Genomic DNA, 22,707 nt, shown 5'->3' with positions numbered 1-22,707 from the left:
GAAAAGATTCTCTATCTTTTCATAAGAAAAAATAATTTTTTTTTTTTTTTTAAATTTGGGCAACCCTGAGAACAAGTCTGGGAGAGGGCCTGGGGACCCTGAAAGGGTTAATAATCTGGGGCCACTGATGTTAATACAATGTTCTCTTATTGTGCCCACCACATCCTTGCTTTTCACTGGGTTTATTTTGCACTTGCTCTGATATCTCTTGCTCCAGTGTGTTGTTATGGCTGCAGTATGCAGATATGGGACCAGGCCTTCGAGTACTTTCCAGGTATATATTATCATATACAGTGGACCCTCGACCAACGATATTAATCCGTTCCTGAGAGCTTATCGTTAGTCAAAATTATTGTTAATCGAGTTAATTTTCCCCATAAGAAATAATGGAAATCAAATTAATCCGTTTCTGGCACCCCAAAGTATTATTGAAAAAAAAAAGTTTTACCACATTAAATATTAATTTTAATACACACAAACTGAAGAAGACATGTACAGTTACATGACGCTTACCTTTATTGAAGATCTGGTGATGATTGATGGGATGGGAGGAGGGGAGAGTGTGGATGGTGTTAGTGTTTAGAAGGGGAATCCCCTTCCATTAGGACTTGAGGTGTCAAGTCCTTTTCTGGGGTTACTTCCCTTCTTCTTTTAATGCCACTAGGACCAGCTTAACCCTTTGAGGGTTTTGGTCGTACTAGTACGTCTTACGCGTAGGGGTTTTTGACGTACTAGTACGCATAAATTCTAGCGGCCTCAAATCTAGTTGGAGAAAGCTGGTAGGCCTTCATATGAAAGAATGGGTCTATGTGGTCAGTGTGCACAGTCTAAAAAAAATCCTGCAGCACACAGTGCATAATGAGAAAAAAAAAACTTTGACCATTTTTTTTTAATAAATCAGCGACTTTGCAGTGTATTTTCGTATGGTATTTATTGTTGTATTCTAGTTTTCTTGGTCTCATTTTATAGAATGGAAGACATATTACAGAAATTGAGATGATTTTGACTAGTTTTACAATGAAAGGTGCCTTGAAATTGAGCTCAAATTAGCAGAAATGTTCGATTTTTACCAAACTTCAAAAGTAAGCAAATCATGCCAAGCGTGCAATACACGTCAACTGGTGAGTCTAATATTCTTTCACAAGTGCACCAATAATATTTATACCATTTTTTACACCAATGCAGTAGTCTGCATAACAGTAAATCTTATATTTTTTGTGAGAATAAAAATTCAAAGTGGAAAGCAAAAGAATATAAGAGGGGCCTTGAGACGTGACTAATGACTAGAGGAAATGTCATTTTAGTGCCAGGAATGTCTTTCTTGTTTATTCTGGACCTTATTCGGAAATTGGCATCTTTTGAAATTTGTGTGAAATTGGCAAAATTGCTAAATTCTGACCACTGTACTGGATAGTTTAATTTCATAAATGGGTGTTTTCTTGCACCCATTCGATAGAAAAAATGGAGTTCTAGCGAAATATTCATGTTTTTTGTCGACTAGTACAATGAAATTTGCCGAAAATGGGGCTCAAAGTGGGCAAAATCGCCGATGCATAAACATCGCCGAGACCGCTAACTTTGCGAGAGCATAATTCCGTAAGTTTTCTATCAAATTTCAAACTTTTGGTGTCTTTATGATCGGGAAAAGATTCTCTATCTTTTCATAAGAGAAAATAATTTTTTTTTTTTAAATTTGGCCGACCCTGAGAACGAGTTTCGGAGAGGGCCTGTCGACCCTCAAAGGGTTAAGAGTCACTGGACCTCTGTCGCACAACATATCTGTCCATAGAGCTCTGTACCTCCCGTTCCTTTACGATTTGTCTAAAATGGGCTACAACATTGTCATTGTAATAGTCACCAGCACGGCTTGCAATAGCTGTGTTAGGGTGATTTTCATCCATAAAGGTTTGCAGTTCAACCCACTTTGCATACATTTCCTTAATCTTTGAGGTAGGCACAATGGATTCCACAACTGGCATAGGCATCTCAGGATTAGCTCCAAACCCTTCAAAATCTTTCTTAATTTCCATACTAATTCTCACCCTTTTTATCACAGGGATGGCACTAGAAGCTTTCTTGGGGCCCAGGTGCAATCACTAAAAACGCTGTGATAATATGAAATGTTCCAATTGTATGTTTGGATGCGACCGCGGTGGCTGGCTTGTAAACACTGAGCAGGCCACACGTGGACGCGTCTTGAACGGAACGAATCATGTTGGTCGAGTTTTTTAGCGCTAGTCGAGGCAAAATTTTTTGCATTAAAATGTATCGCCAGTCGGATTTAATGTTTTATGATGTCATCATTGGTCGAGGGTCCACTGTATCTCTCTCTTCTCTACTCCAGTGAGTACATATTTAAAACTAAGGTGTTCACAGTAATTTAAATGCTTTGCTGGCTCTGTTTGGGCCATAAACGATATCTGTATTTGTTCCAGCTTTGATATTTCTCCTGCTCCCCTGAATGGGGCCGTCAACACTGAGCAATATTCAAAATGAGGGAGCACTAGCTGTTTGAAAAGTTTCATCACTGGCATTATTTCCCTTGTTTTGAAGTTCTCATTACCCACCCAGTTTTCATACTTCAAAAATTGTATTATATAGACTCAGAAACTTATTCCTCTGTATTACCTTAGTTGTGGCCAAAATGTTGTGTATACTGCAAACTCTGCATTAACGCTCTCTCATCACATAATGATTTACTCAAAATTCATGCCCAAAGTGCACTTTAGTGTTATTAATTTTTTTTACCACACTGGCCATCTTGTCCCACAGTAGGTTCACTCAAAAAGAGAAAATATTCACCATCATTCATTCAACAGCGTCTTGCCGTAAGTGTGCTAACATCACAATTCAAATGACTCTCGAATTGTAACATACTCACCTTTCCTGTAGATTGCAAGCTCTATATTTACCACCTTCAGGACTAAAGGCTGTTTTTAATTTTCTCTGAATCCTTTTACAAATATTACAGTGTTACATCCAACAGCACATCTAATTCCCAAAACAACTTGTCTCCACTTAGTCTAATCTAACCTACTTTTACATGCCTGCTGGATGCTCAGGCCCCTGCTTTTTAAAGCCTTCCTCACCCCACTCCCTCCAACTCTTCCTGGGAAAACCCCTGCCTCTTCTTCCTTTGAACCTACATTTATACACATTTTTTGTCGTCCTATTCTTCTTCATCCTTTCAAAATGTCCAGACCACCTCAGTAACTCCTTTCTTTCAACTCTGAATCATCATCTGCCTAATATTCACACCACATATTGCTCTCAAACATGACATCAGCACTGCCTCCAGCCTCTGTTTCCTTGCAGTATTTGAAACCCTTGCTTCACACCCACATGAAAGGATTGGTTTCGTTATACTCATCTACAGTCCTCTTACTGCCTCCATAGATCAACGTTTTCTCTCCACAGATGCCTTAACACTCCACCTAGTGTTATTTGTTTGTCTGCTCTGTGTTCTCCTTATCATTTATAGACCCATTTTCTAACACTCCCACTCCACAATATCTAAATATATACATTCACTTCTTCCAAAATATCTAAATGTATACTGTACATTCACTTCTTCCAAATATCAAAATATACACTGTACTTTCACTTCTTCCAAAATATTTAAAATATACATTCATTTCCTTCAATTTAATATCCAGTTTTTTAGTTCCTGAACTTTTTGTTATTCTCATAGCCTTGCTCTTTTCCATGTTCACTTTTAATTTCCTTGTCCATGAAACTCTGCAACTTCTGTTCAGAATTTTCTTGAAGATTTGTGTCATTGGCAAAAAACAACTGTGACAACTCCCACTTTGTATTGCAGTCATCATTTTTAAATCCCACATCACTCTCCTACTCCCAAACATCTGTGTGTTTCTCACAGATACGAACAAAATACACAGATGTTAGGATTTAATAAATGTTTTCTTTGAGAAATATATTTGTGCATAAGGAAGCTTGGGCAGTCATACTGGAATATGTCACACCTCAGCCACACCAATACTGTCCTCTTTTACCTCCAGTAAGATCCATCACACCTCAGTCATACCAATACTGACCTTTCTTACCTCTAGTAAGATCTATCTTATACTCAGTATTGAGCCACTGCTTGCATGTTGATGCGCACTTTAGTTTTCCTGGTATAAATTGGAAATTCTCCAGAGTCCCAAGACCCAGTTGGCAACCAAAATACAATAGCAGCATAATCTGTAATCATTGGAGCCCCGTACACAGGAATACATTTGTCAAATAACAGCGTGTTATGGTGTGATGAGGGCCCTACATGGCCCACCTAGAATCATACCATCATCACTATAATCATGGAGAAAGCAGCTCTTGAACTGTGTTGGAATTCAAGGGAGGTGAAGCCCAGAAAGCATGAAGGGTAATTTGAACAGACTCATAACTGGCTGTGTCTCCAAGACAACCCCTTCCACTGAAGAGCATTCCATTTTATCTCAAAATGGGATGAATGTGATCCTTTTTTGGGGCTGCCACTGCAGAAATGACAAGAGGAAGGTCAACAAAGGATGTATCACCACCCTCTGTGCCAGAGGAGGGATATCAGGTAGTCAGCGAGATAAGTGAAGCTATGAAATGTTAATCTTCACAGAGACTATTGTTCCAATGGGTGAGCAACTTCCAAAGAGTAGAAGGGAGAAGAAGAACAACAGAGGAAGCAGCCTCATCAGAGAGGTGAGAAATAGCTTCCCTTTTAAGCACCATGAGCAGAGTCAAAGTAGCTATGGATTTTGAGGATGAAATCCAGCACCTCACCTAAGGTTCCATGGTGGAGTGAGCCACTGTGGTGTCGGAGGGAACCTGAGGGACCTCACTGTTAGGTAGTTGATGTGAAAGCAGGATAGGGGGGCAGTTGAGAGAGACTGATAGTCCCTTGGCATGTCATGACTGTTATCTGATTACAGGGTTCAGTGTCTTCAGGTTCTGACCAGAAGAACCCATAAAAGATGGTGGCAGCAGGACACTGAGTGGAGCTGCAACTTGTTTGACTGAGAGAAGACCCAGAGTTCTCAAACCCAAAGCATAATGGGAACCCATGGAACCCAAGGCTTTATTTGTGAGAGCAAGACTCACCTGCAGGGCACCTGGCAAGGTGAACCGAAAACTTAGGTGCACCTTAGCAATGTAGGTGGAAAGCCCTGAAGAGATTTGATGATAAAGCCAGGATACAATAAATGAGGGAATACTTAAACAGTTAAGAACAAACAATTGTAGCAGATTACTGTGCACCTAGACCCTGCAGTTGGCTACAGCATTACCTATGTGCATAATGCCATTGTGGAGCATTGACTGGAATCCATAAAGACCTGCATTGCTCCTCACCATCCTCTCTTACACAGTGCATTGTTGTTTAGTTGCAGACACATTCTCCATACCCATGTGGAGGAGACTGTCTGCCTCATAGATTAACTGCTAAAGGAGACACTGACCTCCTTTGAATCCCTCAGCAAACATGGCATTCAGGACCTCCGTATGTGACAATTGGAAAACTGCTATGGATAATTAAAGAAGGCTGTCACCCCTTAATCCTAATGCACATGCAAGTGGTAGGAAAGAGGAAAGGACATCCTTGTAGTATAAAATGCTGGGTGGCAACACCTTGACTCCCTTATAACCCTAGTAATTGGGTTGGTGAAGCTTAAAGGTACAGTAGACCCTCATATTACACAGTAGTTATGTTCCTGAAAATGCTGTGTTAGGTAAATCCACGTTATATAAAGTGAAGAACTTATGGGAGGAATAGGGTTACGTTACTGGAACCCCCCCCCAAGCCAAACAACTTTTTTTTTAGATGTCCAGATCTTACAAAAATAAAAATGATAATGTTTTTGTTGCTTAAGATTACAGATGCAACAGAAATAACATTATTTACCTTAAATTGTGGTTGCTGGTGTATGTCAGTGATTGTGAAGAGAGTGGAGATGCATGATGTGGCCTTACTGGGCTGAGGTGGATGGTTGTTGGTTGTTGGCAGAAGTGGATGGTTGAGGTCTTGGTACTAAAGTCGATGGTTGTGTTGGAGTGTGCATAAATTCTGTAATGGACCATGCAGTACATTATACATTATTCCAGAAGGTTGGTACTGCCAGGTTGGAATCAGAGTCCATTGATGCAACTAGTTTTTTCATTACTTTTCTTGTGTAGTTATGCTTGAATGACTTAATAACTCCCCGATCCAGTGTTGTATTAAAGATGTTGTATTTGGAGGTAAAAATGCAACTTTTACATGTGGGGTCACATCCAGCAAAGCTTGTGGATGAGTACGGGAATTATCAAGAATGAAGAGAGCCTCGAATGCAAGGTTCTTGCTGTGCAGGTAAAACTTGACTTCAGGAATAACGTGATGCTTAAACCAGTCAATAAATATTTCCTCTGTCATCCATGCTGACTGGTCTGACCTCCAATTTACTGTTAACATGCTTTTATCTACACCTTTCAAAGCATGAGGATTCTTAGAGTGGTAAATAACCATGGGCTTACACTTGAAATCACCTGATGAATTACCGCAAAGGAGCTGCTTTGAAACCCGGTGCAGCCCTGTGGAAACAGTAATCTCACCCATAGCCAGACAGTGACCTGAGCTAGGGAAATATACCACAGGCGACGCTCCACATTTTTTCCCTTTCCGCAATTTGAACGATGTTAAGCTAATTTCACGAAGTGCTGTATAAAATTATGCCGCAATTTTTCAATAGTATAATAACCAAAACGTGCCAAATAAATCCGTGTAACCTGAGGGTCTGCTGTAGACAGTATGTATTGATCATCAAAGCCAACATATTTACCTGTAGAGGGTATATGCTCACAGAAATTTCAAAAAGGTTGTCATAGTCAGTAGGTGGTCTGGTGGTTGAACTTTTTTTCCCCCGTGGTATATGAAGGACCATTGGACTCAGACCTTGGGAAAACCTGGGGCCTCTACAGACTCCTGTAGAGGCTTTGAGGGTAAGAGAAGACTAGGACCTGTAGGAAGGACTTAACAGTGGTCACAGTCACTGAGGTTGCTTCACACTACACACACTCAAGAGGTCATCCCTGTACAACCTCGGCAGAACCAGTAGACCCATTCATATAGAACCTTCATAGGATTTCTCCTTTTATGATGACATGTTCTGGTCTCTCTGAAAACAAGCCTAACAGAGCCTGGAAGAATCACAACCTTGGTGAGCCAAACAGAAGAGGTGTCACTCTGGGAGGGAGAGGGGGTGACAGAGTTATTTACCCAATGAAATTATTCTGCCTCTAAATTGGCAGGATGAAATCATCTCTACTAACAATCAGGAGAAAGCTGACCTCTTTGCTGAACCCTTTGCTGCCAATAGGCAAGTTCCTGAACCAGTAAGAGAACCTCCTTTGCTGGCTGCAAGAACTGTGTCAAAGTTGTCAGAGGTGACAGTAAGACAGGATGAAGTTGATCTTCTCCTTAAATCTCTGGACCATGAAAAAGCTGTGGGTCCAGAAGAGGTGAACCCAAGATTGCTGAGGAGATGTGCAGACCAGCTAGCATTACCTCTAAATTGTATCTATCAGCACTGCCTAGCACATTGTAAATGACCTGTGTAGAAAGAGGCCAATGTAGTCCCTGTTCACAAAATGAAGAGTGGAGCAGAAATCAGCAACTACAAACCAGTGTTATTTCTGTCAATCACTGGCAAGATTCTAAAGACAATAATTTCATGGCAAATGACAGCATTTTTTGACTACCATTCACTTCATTGGTAACCATCAATATGGCTTCAGAAAAGGTTATTCTGCTGCAGATATTCTGTTAAACCTCTCCACTATGTGGCACCAGTTACTGGATGAATTCAAGATGAGCTGTATAGTAGCACTGGACATGGCTGGGACTTTCAACAGAGTATGGCACCAGGGACTCATACAAAACTGCCAACACTAGGAGTCGCTGGCTCTGCACTATGCCTCCTTAGTGATTAGCTTCAAAATAAATCTCTAAGAGTAGTTCTCATTAGGACAGAGTCAACAAGACACACTATTGGTGCAATGTTCCACAGAGAAGTGTACTTGGGCCATTGTTATGGAATATCTACTTCAGTGACCTTCAACTCATCCCAGAATCCCATGCATATACAGCTGACTATGACATTTACTCATCCAAGGGAAAAAAAGAAATGCCATTGGCTTTCAGCTACATCAGTCACCAGCTTACAGCTACAGTAGGGCCCCGCTTTATGGTGTTTTGCTTTACGGCGTTCCGCTAATACGGACATTTCAAATTCTGACTAAAACTCACTATACGGCTCACCCACCTGTCTTTCTAATGCAGTCACTGCGTCCCACCCAGTTGTTTACATTCTCCATGAGCACATCTCTATTATGTCTGGAAACTTTCCAAAATTTCAAGTGTTTTAAGGTTATTGGATATTTTATATGTACTCTGATATTATACTTATGTGTACATGTACCTAAATATACTTACACACAGTGCTGGTGTGCAGGTGCACATTAAAATCACTAAGAGTCTCTCTACTCTTGAAGACACCATAATAATAATAATAATAATAATAATAATAATAATAATAATAATAATAATAATAATAATCTCTTGGGCACATTAAATGTCATACATTACGTTAATATAGACATTTCCATTAATCCATCTATGATATTTTTTCTAAAATTATATAAGAAACACGTTACATGACACACAAACACGATACATACACCCACCAAGCGGCTTGTAGGAGTGTCGGAAGAATTATGTTTTCTCTAGTCCAACACCAGCTACTGGGGGATAACTGTAGAAAAACATTTCTTTCGTATGCCTTCACTCTATCTATAGCTATTCACGACCCTTGTGGGTGTAGCGCTTCTACAGTGGACCCCCGCATAGCGATATTAATCCGTGCAAGAGAGCTCATTGTTATACGAAATTATCGTTATGCGAATGAATTTTCCCCATAAGAAATAATGGAAATCAAATTAATCCGTGCAAGACACCCCAAAGTATGGAAAAAAAAATTTTTTACCACATGAAATATTAATTTTAATACACACAAACTGAAAAAGGCATGCACAATTACATGACACTTACTTTTATTGAAAATCTGGTGCATATAAGTGAACAGTATTTAGATAAGGCTAAAGAGGTCTTTGTGGCATTTATGGATTTGGAAAAGGCGTATGACAGGGTGGATAGGGGGGCAATGTGGCAGATGTTGCAAGTGTATGGTGTAGGAGGTAGGTTACTGAAAGCAGTGAAGAGTTTTTACGAGGATAGTGAGGCTCAAGTTAGAGTATGTAGGAAAGAGGGAAATTTTTTCCCAGTAAAAGTAGGCCTTAGACAAGGATGTGTGATGTCACCGTGGTTGTTTAATATATTTATAGATGGGGTTGTAAGAGAAGTAAATGCGAGGGTCTTGGCAAGAGGCGTGGAGTTAAAAGATAAAGAATCACACACAAAGTGGGAGTTGTCACAGCTGCTCTTTGCTGATGACACTGTGCTCTTGGGAGATTCTGAAGAGAAGTTGCAGAGATTGGTGGATGAATTTGGTAGGGTGTGCAAAAGAAGAAAATTAAAGGTGAATACAGGAAAGAGTAAGGTTATGAGGATAACAAAAAGATTAGGTGATGAAAGATTGAATATCAGATTGGAGGGAGAGAGTATGGAGGAGGTGAACGTATTCAGATATTTGGGAGTGGACGTGTCAGCGGATGGGTCTATGAAAGATGAGGTGAATCATAGAATTGATGAGGGAAAAAGAGTGAGTGGTGCACTTAGGAGTCTGTGGAGACAAAGAACTTTGTCCTTGGAGGCAAAGAGGGGAATGTATGAGAGTATAGTTTTACCAACGCTCTTATATGGGTGTGAAGCGTGGGTGATGAATGTTGCAGCGAGGAGAAGGCTGGAGGCAGTGGAGATGTCATGTCTGAGGGCAATGTGTGGTGTGAATATAATGCAGAGAATTCGTAGTTTGGAAGTTAGGAGGAGGTGCGGGATTACCAAAACTGTTGTCCAGAGGGCTGAGGAAGGGTTATTGAGGTGGTTCGGACATGTAGAGAGAATGGAGCGAAACAGAATGACTTCAAGAGTGTATCAGTCTGTAGTGGAAGGAAGGCGGGGTAGGGGTCGGCCTAGGAAGGGTTGGAGGGAGGGGGTAAAGGAGGTTTTGTGTGCGAGGGGCTTGGACTTCCAGCAGGCATGCGTGAGCGTGTTTGATAGGAGTGAATGGAGACAAATGGTTTTTAATACTTGACGTGCTGTTGGAGTGTGAGCAAAGTAACATTTATGAAGGGATTCAGGGAAACCGGCAGGCCGGACTTGAGTCCTGGAGATGGGAAGTACAGTGCCTGCACTCTGAAGGAGGGGTGTTAATGTTGCAGTTTAAAAACTGTAGTGTAAAGCACCCTTCTGGCAAGACAGTGATGGAGTGAATGATGGTGAAAGTTTTTCTTTTTCGGGCCACCCTGCCTTGGTGGGAATCGGCCGGTGTGATAATAAAAAATAATAAATTACATGACACTTACTTTTATTGAAGATCTGGTGATGATTGATGGGATGGGAGGAGGAGAGAGTGTTAGTGTTTAGAAGGGGAATCCCCTTCCATTAAGACTTGAGGTGTCAAGTCCTTTTCTGGGGTTACTTCCCTTCTTCTTTTAATGCCACTAGGACCAGCTTCAGAGTCACTGGAGTTCTGTTGCACAACATATCTGTCCATAGAGGCCTGTACCTCTTGTTCCTTTATGACTTCCCTAAAGTGTTTCACAACATTGTCAGTGTAATAGTCACCAGCACGGCTTGCAATAGCTGTGTGAGGGTGATTTTCATCCGTGAAGGTTTGCACTTCAAGCCACTTTGCACACATTTCCTTAATCTTTGTAGTAGGCAATTTCTTCAATTTCTCTCTCCCCTCCTTCGAACCAGTTTCCTCAGGTCTGGCCTCTTGCTGTTGAAGTTGATTTATCAGCTCATCAGTAGTTCTTCATTGTCCTCCTCCACCAACTCTTCCACATCATACCCACTAACCTCCAACCCCAAGGACTTTCCCAATGCCATAATGGATTCCTCAACTGGCATAGGATTCTCAGGGTTAGCCTGAAACCCTTCAAAATCCCTTTGGTCTACACATTCTGGCCACAGTTTCTTCCAAGCAGAGTTCAAGGTCCTCTTAGTCACTCCCTCCCAAGCCTTACCTATAAGGTTTACACAATTGAGGATATTAAAGTGATCTCTCCAAAACTCTCTTAGAGTCAGTTGAGTTTCTGAGGTCACTACAAAGCACCTTTCAAACAGAGCTTTTGTGTACAGTTTTTTGAAGTTTGCAATAACCTGCTGGCCCATGGGCTGCAGGAGAGGAGTGGTATTAGGAGGCAAAAACTTCACCTTAATGAATTTCATGTCCTCATAAAGTCGCTCTGCCACGTCTGTAGGATGACCAGGGGCATTGTCTAACACCAGGATGCACTTAAGTTCTAATTTCTTTTCAGTTAGGTAATCTTTCACATTGGGGGCAAATGCATGGTGTAACCAGTCATAGAAAAAGTCCCTAGTGACCCATGCCTTACTGTTTGCCCTCCACAGCACACACAAATTTTCCTTGAGGACATTCTTTTGCCTGAACGGTCTGGGAGTTTCAGAGTGATACACTAATAAAGGCTTCACTTTGCAATCACCAGTAGCATTGGAACACATCAACAGAGTAAGCCTGTCTTTCATAGGCTTATGTCCTGGGAGTGCCTTTTCCTCCTGAGTAATGTAGGTCCTGCTTGGCATTTTCTTCCAAAACAGGCCTGTTTCATCACAATTAAACACTTGTTCAGGTTTCAGTCCTTCAGTTTCTATGTACTCCTTGAATTCCTGCACATATTTTTCAGCTGCTTTGTGGTCCGAACTGGCAGCCTCACCATGCCTTATCACACTATGTATGCCACTACGCTTCTTAAATCTCTCAAACCAACCTTTGCTGGCCTTAAATTCACTCACATCATCACTAGTTGCAGGCATTTTTTTAATTAAATCCTCATGCAACTTCCTAGCCTTTTCACTTATGATCACTTGAGAGATGCTATCTCCTGCTATCTGTTTCTCATTTATCCACACCAATAAGAGTCTCTCAACATCTTCCATCACTTGTGATCTCTGTTTCGAAAACACAGTTAAACCTTTGGCAAGAACAGCTTCCTTGATTGCCTTTTTGTTGCCCACAATAGTAGCGATGGTTGATTGGGGTTTACTATACAACCTGGCCAGCTCGGAGACACGCACTCCACTTTCATACTTATCAATGATCTCTTTCTTCATCTTTATAGTAATTCTCACCCTTATTCCTGTAGGGTTGGCACTAGAAGCTTTCTTGGGGCCTATGGTCACTTATTTTGCAGATAAAATCACCAGAAACACTGTAATAATACGAAATGTTCCGATTGTATGCTTGGATGTTACCGCGGAGGCTGGCTGGTAAACAATGCCACCGGCAGAACATGTGAGGCTGGCTAAGGGCGCACATTAGACGCGTCTCAGATGAACAGCGTTGAGCGGGTTTTTTAGCGGTATGCGAGGCAAAATCTTGGCGATAAAATGTAGCGGTATGCGGATTTAACGTTATGTGATGCCAACGGTATGCGGGGGTCCACTGTATTTTATTATGATGATAATAATAATAACAATACATGCAATAATAATAATAATAATAATAATAATAATAATAATAATAATAATAATAATAATAATAATAATAATATCATCATTCACTCAGAATGGTGTGTTGCATGAGAATGGGAGTGTTGCTGTTTATTTTTTCTTACGTACTAACTTGTACACAATGTAAGAGTATTTGTATTGTGAGGTAATTATTACTATAATAAAAAAAATATTGTGAGGTAAAAGTTTCACAAACTCTTACAAACGTATGTGAATGAACTAAAATTGAACATGTATTAATACGTGTTTATTTCCCCTGATCGAGTGATGACCCGCCACCTGTTCAGTTTGTGTTTTTACATTGAACTCCATGTATCTCGTTCTCTCTTATTTACTATTTCGTTAGCTAGTTGGCTCTTGTTGACGATGGCATCTAAGCTTAGTTGTGATAAAAAGAAGAGTTGTAAGCCTCTTATTTTAAGTGCCAAGTTGGAAATGATTAAACTTAGTGAACTGACTTTTTTGGATTATCCTAGACTCTACACATATGTATGATAATCTATGTAACCATATTTATGTATACCTGAATACACTTACTAACAAGGCATGTCAATGGCTGAGATAGCCATCAAATACAGTTACATACAGCAGCATATGTGTAGAGAGCCTAGGATAACTCAAAAATGTCAGACAAAGTGACTTATTGCTGACATGGAAAAACTTATACACTGCCACTCACCTCTCGCACATTCATATTAATATTTTTAGGGTAAGTAACAAGTGTACTGTGTGTGCATTTTACTTTTTATTGTGTTTTTTAATGCCTAGTTCTATTGCTAACTTAATATGTTAGTGTAAACCTGTTATATAACATTTATATGCATCATAAGTGGAAAAAAAAAAGGTGTTCCACTTTATTGCAATAGCCTGGAACCTAACCTGTCATATAAGTGGGGCCCTACTGTATATCAGCCTGGGGAAAACAATGGCATGTTACATTTGCTTTTGAGAAAACACAAATGATGATGACCACTAGGTACCATAGTGATAATGTTGGAGCAGTGGTTAGAATGAATGGAAGAGTGTTTGAACCTTGGGGTAAAATTTAATTCCAAACTGACTCAAAAGAACTACGTACTTAGTAAATCTTGCAAATATGGTGACCAGGAAGATAACAGCATTGAAATATATCTCACATCTTCTTGACAGTAGAGGTTGCAAGACTGTGAGGCATAGTGTTCTCACACCTTAAATATGCTACACTTTCTAGGATTGCCTGCCCTTCCTCCCCCCCCCCGTCTCACCTACACCTTCATGACAGAATAGAGAACAGAGCAAGCCAACTCATCTCTCATCTGGATCCAACTTGGACAGATCTGTTGTTTCAGCAGAACCTTTAACACTGGAGGGATGTAGGTGGCCTTACTGTTATGTACAAGGCCATTGTTGTTAAGGTACCACACATGACTCCATTTCATGGCCAGCGAGAAGAGAACTTCTACACAGCAAGATGGGCAGCAAACAGCAACTGCAATTTGACTGTACCCTTCTCAGGAACATCACTTCATTTGAGATCATTTATTCCTAGAATGACATGAGTCTGGAACATTTTTGCACAGCATAATGACAACGATGAAATATAGTCATTTCACCAAATGAAATCGCTGGCCCATAGATGGCTTTAAATTCATTCTATTCCCTATCTGCAGTGAAAATGCTTTCAGATGAGCTGAGGTAAGTAACAGCTCTTAGCTTGTAAATAAGGGTAGGAACTCATAACCCAACCCTCTGAAACCATTGTGTAAATAATAAAAAGAGAGAGAGAGGGAAAGGGGCAGAGAGAGAGAGAGAGGAGTTATTGAAACAAGCATGAAGAGTAATGACTGGCCCCAGCTCATGCTGGGCACAACACTGAGTGCAAAGCACACACTGGGTTTTCCTGAAGCTCAGAGAAGTGAGTATTGGAGTGATGAGATACACTGACATAAACCAGTTGTGCCCTCAGAGCTCCCATCACTCAAACTATATTATACTCTCTTAAACTCATTATTAAAAGATCATTTAGCATTAGAACTTTATTATTTAGTTTTAGTTTGTTTAACCCTTTAAGGGTCCAATCCGTAGATCTGCGCCTTGTTCACACCATATCCACAGGGTCCAAGCTGTAGTTCTGCGCCATGAGCTCAGCTCACTCAGATAAACTGTGATTGGTAAATTTGGGCCTGAATATGAGAGAATGTGTCTTTATGGTAAATGTGCATCATATAAAGCAAATCCTGAAGGATGCAGTGCATAATGAGAAAAAAACTGCGACCATGTTTTTGGATTAAAACAGCAAGTTTGCGGTGTACTTTCGTATTATTTTTATGGTTGTATTCACGGTTTCTTGGTCTCATTTGATAGAATGGAAGATATGTTACAGAAATAGAGATGATTTTGATTGGTTTTAGTACTCAAAATAGCTTGAAATTGAGCTTAAAGCAGCAGAAATGTTTGATTTTTGCTGATGTTTAAGAGTAAACAAATCACATCACTCATCCAATACATGTCAACTGATGGATCTAATATACATTTACAAATGCACTGATATTGTTTATACAATTATTGCAATATAGCATAAGAGTAATTCTATTTTTTGGTGTGAATAACAAATTTTTATGTAAATAAAAAATCGAAATGGAATTCATCTGTAAAGCCTGGAAACGTGACTAATAAACAGAGGAAATGTTATTTTAGTGCCAGGAATACCTGTATTGTTTATTCTGGACCTTGTGTTGAAATCGGAATATTTTGAACTTTGTGTGAAATTGGCCAAATTACCAATTTCTGATCACTTTATTGTGTAGTTGAAATAGTTGATTGGGCAGTTTCTTGTGCTCAATCAATAAAATAGAAGTAATGCTAGTGAAATAGCTAAGAATTTGGTTGACTGGAATAATTTAATTGGCCTAAATCATCAATGTGTAAATTTCTCTGACACAGTAAAATTTGTGATAGTGTAATTTTGTCAATTTTCCACCAAATTTCGTACTTTTTGTTTTATTACCTTCAGAAAAAGATTCTTTACCATTTCATAAAAAATAAAAAAAATTTTTTTTGTTTTTGTTTTTAAATTCTTGGAGCGTGTGGACAAGTAGTAGATCTACAGCTTGGACCCTCAAAGGTTTAAATGTGCTGCATAATTATTAACTTTATCTACAAAAGGGAGCAAACAAAATACTTAACATATCCTCTTAGTGCACCTAATTTTCTGCAAAATACGATGCTACAATATTCAGGAATTACCATGTTATTAGTAGTATCATTAATTGATTCTTATTATTATTACATCAGAATTCATATATATATATTAACTCTGGAATTTATTTTATTTAGACTTAAGGCTTTTTTTTTGTTATATCTACCTGCTTTTAAGGTAGACTGTGTGTGTGTGAGAGAGAGAGAGAGAGAGAGAGAGAGTGAGAGAAAGAGAGTGAGAGAGAGAGTGAGAGAGAGAGACTGAGACTGACTGTCAGAGAGCACTGCTCTTGGCTGTTTTATTTTTAGTATTTATTTTTGTCATACAATTAGTTTAATTATGTTAGTTGTTACAGCACACTCTCCTTCACTCTCAGAGCTCATTACTTTGCTTCACTAGTGTACTTAGGATGAACATTTTTCTAGTATTCTTTAACTCCTGAGTTTTCCTCAGAATTCATTTGTGGCTTTTTATTTTTCCTGGTAATGGTTATCATGTCCTGTTATCTTATTAATTATCAAAGCCATTTTCACTCTTTGTGATTCCATTTATTATTAAATCTATTATATTTGATAAGTAGTTCATATGTATACAAAGTTGTATATGAAGATGCAGTGTTGATGGTAATCTTGCAAAGCTTACTAATAAAGATGATAGCTCTGGACTTATTAAAACATTGTTAAGTGCAGCTGCTGCAACTGTATAATAACTTTAATAAAAGCAATTACATCTGGTTACAGGGTAACTTAAGCAACATGAATCGAGTGGACGGACGCGAAGATAGCCAGGTATCACTGGGGATGCGAGGCGAAGGTTCTCCACCAACTCCACGTTCACTGCGACTAGCACCAGGACCAGCGATGGTACCACCCACCAGTCTGGTACCTGGCAGCAATAACCTGGCAGGACTGGGCGTTGCACCACCCTCGCAGTTGGTCAACCTGGCAGCATCCTCGGAAGATCTGAGGAGGTACACTTATGTGCCTGACAACTCACCTGCCTCTACTCTCACACCTGCTCTCCACCACCACCCCTACTCACCAGGGTACTGTAAACTGCTGCACCAGCACTCTCACGCTCCCCTCACTACTCTCAACCACTACTACCACTACAACCAACACCACTACTCTCCACCACCACCCCTACTCACCAGGGTACTGTAAACTGCTGCACCAGCACTCTCACACTCCCTCACTACTCTCCACCACCACCCCCACTAAACTAACCACCAAGACTACTATCCACCAGCACCACTACTGCTTGCTACCACCACTACTCTCCACCACCACCACTACTCTCCATCACCAGTACTCTGCATCATTACCACCACTACTCTCCATCATTACCACCACACTCCATCACCACCACCACTCTCCATCATAATCACTACTATCCATCATCACCACCACTACTCTCCATCACCACCACTTCTACTCTCCATCACTACCACCATTAATCTCCACCACCACCAATACTTTACATCATTGCCACCACTACTCTCCATCACCACCACTCTCCATCTCCACCACTACTACTCTCCACCACCACCACTACTCTCCACCACTACCATTCTCCATCTCTACCATTACTACTATCCACTGCCACCACTACTCTCCATCACCACCACTATCATTACCACCATCACTCTCCATCACCACCACTACTATCCACTACCACCATTATTCTCCATCACCACTGCTACTCTCCACCACCACCACTATCCACCACCACCAATACTTTCCATCATCACCACCACTACTTTCCATCATCACCATTACTACTTTCCATCACCACCACTACTCTCCATCATCACCACTTCTCTCCACCATCACTACTCTCCATCTCCACCACCACTACTCTTCCTCACCACCACCACTATTCTCCATCACCATCATTATTCTTCACCACCACTACCCTCCATCACCACCACTACTATCCATCACCATCATTGTTCTTCACCACCACTATTCTCCATCACCATCATTGTTCTTCACCATCATTATTCTTCACCACCACTACTTACCACCACCACTACTATCCATCACCATCATTATTCTTCACCACCACTACTCACCATCACCACAACTAATCATCACCACCACTATCCATCACCATCATTGTTCTTCACCACCACTACTCTCCATCACCACTACTCACCCTCACCACCACCACCACTACTCTCCATCACCACTACTCACCCTCACCACCACCACCACTACTCTCCATCACCACTACTCACCTTCACCACCACCACTACTGTCCCTCACCACCACCACTACTCTCCCTAACCACCACCACTACTCACCCTCACCACCACCACTACTGTTCCTCACCACCACCACTACTGTCCCTCACCACCACCACTACTCTCCCTAACCACCACCACTACTCACCCTCACCACCACCACTACTGTTCCTCACCACCACCACTACTGTCCCTCACCACCACCACTACTGTCCCTCACCACCACCACTACTCTCCCTAACCACCACCACTACTCACCTTCACCACCACCACTACTGTCCCTCACCACCACCACTACTCTCCCTAACCACCACCACTACTCACCCTCACCACCACCACTACTGTTCCTCACCACCACCACTACTGTCCCTCACCACCACCACTACTGTCCCTCACCACCACCACTACTCTCCCTAACCATCACCACTACTCACCCTCACCACCACTACTGTCCCTCACCACCACCACTACTCTCCCTAACCACCACCACTACTCACCCTCACCACCACCCACTACTCTCCCTAACCACCACCACTACTCTCCTTCACCACCACCCACGACTCTCCCTCACCACCACCACTACTACTCTCCCTAACCACCACCACTGCTCTCAATCACCACCACCACTACTCTCCATCACCACCACCACTACTCTCCATCACCATCTTCACCACTACTCTTCATCACCATCACCACTACTTTCCCTCACCACCACCACCACTGCTCTCCCTAACTACCACCACTACTCTCCATCACCACCAATGCTACTTTCCATCACCACCACTATTCTCCATCACAACCACCACTACTCTCCACCACCACCACTAATATCCATCATCACTACTCTCCATCACCATCACCACTGTTCTCCATCACCACCACCACTACTCACTATCACCACAACTCTCCATCACCACCACCACTACTTACCATCACTACCACCACTACTTTCTATCATCACCACCACTACTCTCAATCACCACCACCACTACTCACCATCACCACAGCTCTCCATCACCACCACTACTACTCATCATCAACACCACCACTACTCACCATCACCACAACTCTCCATCATCACCATCACTACTCACCATCACCACAACTCACTGCCACTACTCTCCACCACCACCACCACTACTCACTATCACCACTAATCACCACCACTACTTTCCACCACCACCACTACTCACAATCATTGCTACTCTCCATCACCACTACTCTCCATCACCATCACCACTACTCACTATCACCACTATCCATCACAACCACCACCACTCACCATCACCACTGTTCTCCATCACCACCACCACTACTATCACCACTACTCACCATCATCACCACCACCACCACCACTACTATCACCACTACTCACCATCATCACCACCACCACCACTACTATCACCACTACTCACCATCATCACCACCACCACCACTACTATCACCACTACTCACCATCATCACCACCACCACCACTACTATCACCACTACTCACCATCATCACCACCACCACCACTACTATCACCACTACTCACCATCATCACCACCACCACTACTATCACCACTACTCACCATCATCACCACCACCACCACTACTATCACCATTACTCACCATCATCACCACCACCACCACTACTATCACCACTACTCACCATCATCACCACCACCACTACTATCACCACTACTCACCATCATCACCACCACCACCACTACTACTATCACCACTACTCACCATCATCACCACCACCACTACTATCACCACTACTCACCATCATCACCACCACCACCACTACTATCACCACTACTCACCATCATCACCACCACCACTACTATCACCACTACTCACCATCATCACCACCACCACCACTACTATCACCACTACTCACCATCATCACCACCACCACCACTACTATCACCACTACTCACCATCATCACCACCACCACTACTATCACCACTACTCACCATCATCACCACCACCACCACTACTATCACCACTACTCACCATCATCACCACCACCACCACCACCACTACTATCACCACTACTCACCATCATCACCACCACCACTACTATCACCACTACTCACCATCATCACCACCACCACCACTACTATCACCACTACTCACCATCATCACCACCACCACCACTACTATCACCACTACTCACCATCATCACCACCACCACCACCACCACTACTATCACCACTACTCACCATCATCACCACTACTCACCATCATCACCACCACCACCACTACTATCACCACTACTCACCATCATCACCACCACCACCACTACTATCACCACTACTCACCATCATCACCATCACCACCACCACTACTATCACCACTACTCACCATCATCACCACCACCACCACTACTATCACCACTACTCACCATCATCACCACCACCACCACTACTGACCATCACAAACATTAACACCTTCAACTTTATTAAGAACATTCAACTGGTCACAGGTCTACCTTCATTATTAAGAACATTCAACTGGTCACAGGTCTACCTTCATTATTAAGAACATTCAACAGGTCACAGGTCTACCTTCATTATTAAGAACATTCAACTGGTCACAGGTCTACCTTCATTATTAAGAACATTCAACTGGTCACAGGTCTACCTTCATTATTAAGAACATTCAACAGGTCACAGGTCTACCTTCATTATTAAGAACATTCAACAGGTCACAGGTCTACCTTCATTATTAAGAACATTCAACAGGTCACAGGTCTACCTTCATTATTAAGAACATTCAACAGGTCACAGGTCTACCTTCATTATTAAGAACACTCAACTGGTCACAGGTCTACCTTCATTATTAAGAACATTCAACAGGTCACAGGTCTACCTTCATTATTAAGAACACTCAACTGGTCACAGGTCTACCTTCATTATTAAGAACATTCAACAGATCACAGGTCTACCTTCATTATTAAGAACACTCAACTGGTCACAGGTCCACCTTCATTATTAAGAACATTCAACAGGTCACAGGTCTACCTTCATTATTAAGAACACTCATCTGGTCACAGGTCTACCTTCATTAATAAGAACACTCAACTGGTCACAGGTCTACCTTCATTGTTAAGAACACTCAACTGGCCACAGGTCTACCTTCATTATTAAAAACATACAACAGGTCACAGGTCCACCTTCATTATTAAGAACACTCAACAAGTCACATGTCTACCTTCATTATTAAGAATACTCAACTGGTCATAGGTCTACCTTCATTATTAACCCTTTGAGGGTTTCAACCGTACTAGTACGGCTTACGACCCAGGGTTTTTGACGTACTAGTACACCTAAATTCTAGCGCCCTCAAATCTAGTGAGAGAAAGCTGGTAGGCCTACATATGAAAGAATGGGTCTATGTGGTCAGTGTGCACAGTATAAAAAAAATCCTGCAGCACACAGTGCGTAATAAGAAAAAAAAAACTTTGACCGTTTTTTTGGAATAAAACAGCGACTTTGCACTGTATTCTCGTATGGTATTTATTGTTGTATTCTAGTTTTCTTGGTCTCATTTTATAGAATGGAAGACATATTACAGAAATTGAGATGATTTTGACTAGTTTTACAATGAAAGGTGCCTTGAAATTGAGCTCAAATTAGCAGAAATGTTCGATTTTTACCAAAGTTCAAAAGTAAACAAATCATGCCAAGCGTCCAATACACATCAACTGGTGAGTCTGATATTCTTTCGCAAGTGCTCCAATATTATTTATACCATTTTTTACACTAATGCAGTAGTCTGCATAACAGTAAATCTTCTATTTTTTTGTGAGAATAAAAATTCAAAGTGGAAAGCAAAAGAATGTAAGAGGGGCCTTGAGACGTGACTAATGAACAGAGGAAATGTCATTTTAGTGCCAGGAATGTCTTTCTTGTTTATTCTGGACCCTATTCGGAGATTGGCATCTTTTGAAATTTGTGTGAAATTGGCAAAAATTGCTAAATTCTGACCACTGTACTGGATAGTTGAAATTGATAAATGGGTGGTTTCTTACACTCATTCGATAGAAAAAATAGAGTTCTAGCAAAATATTCATGTTTTTTGTCAACTAGTACAGTGGAATTGGCCGAAAATGGGGATCAAAGTGGGCAAAATCGCCGATGCGTAAACATCGCCAAGACCGCTAACTTTGCAAGAGTATAATTCCGTAAGTTTTCCATCAAATTTCAAACTTTTGGTGTCATTATGATTGGGAAAAGATTCTCTATCTTTTCATAAGAGAAAATTATTATTATTTTTTTTTTTAAATTTGGCCGACCCTGAGAACAAGTCTCGGAGATTGCCTGTCGACCCTCAAAGGGTTAAGAACACTCAACAGGCCACAAGGTCTACCTTCATTATTAAGAACATACAACAGGTCACAGGTCTACCTTCATTATTAACCCTTTGACTGTCGAAGGGCCCAATCCTGAAGTTGTTCCTGGTGTCGCAAAATATTCGAAAAAAAAAAAATTATTTTTTCTTATGAAAATGTTAAGATTATTTTTCTGATTGTTTTAGTCCCAAAAAAAAAATTTTCCCATCAGTACTTACCGAGATATAGAGGCATGAAGTTTGCAGAAAATGAGCCGCGTATGGC

At 41.2% G+C, this 22,707-nt stretch overlaps 1 protein-coding gene across 3 annotated transcripts in view; it reads left to right on the top strand.

Annotated features, from left to right (window-relative positions):
- Positions 1-17,131, top strand: part of LOC128686487 (liprin-alpha-2) — a gene marked incomplete at its 5' end in the record, with an annotated part of 103,536 nt that extends 86,405 nt beyond the window's left edge. For all 3 annotated transcript variants that reach the window (XM_070085976.1, XM_070085974.1, XM_070085973.1), the window contains 1 exon segment: positions 16,595-17,131. In XM_070085976.1, the coding sequence (XP_069942077.1) occupies positions 16,595-17,017 (423 nt within the window).
- Between the last annotated feature and the right edge of the window lie 5,576 nt (positions 17,132-22,707).

This window comes from Cherax quadricarinatus, chromosome 17, assembly GCF_038502225.1.
Source record: "Cherax quadricarinatus isolate ZL_2023a chromosome 17, ASM3850222v1, whole genome shotgun sequence".
NCBI classification, from domain to species: domain Eukaryota; kingdom Metazoa; phylum Arthropoda; class Malacostraca; order Decapoda; family Parastacidae; genus Cherax; species Cherax quadricarinatus.
Note: the sequence above shows the minus strand (reverse complement) of the source record. Positions and strands in the feature narration are given on the sequence as shown.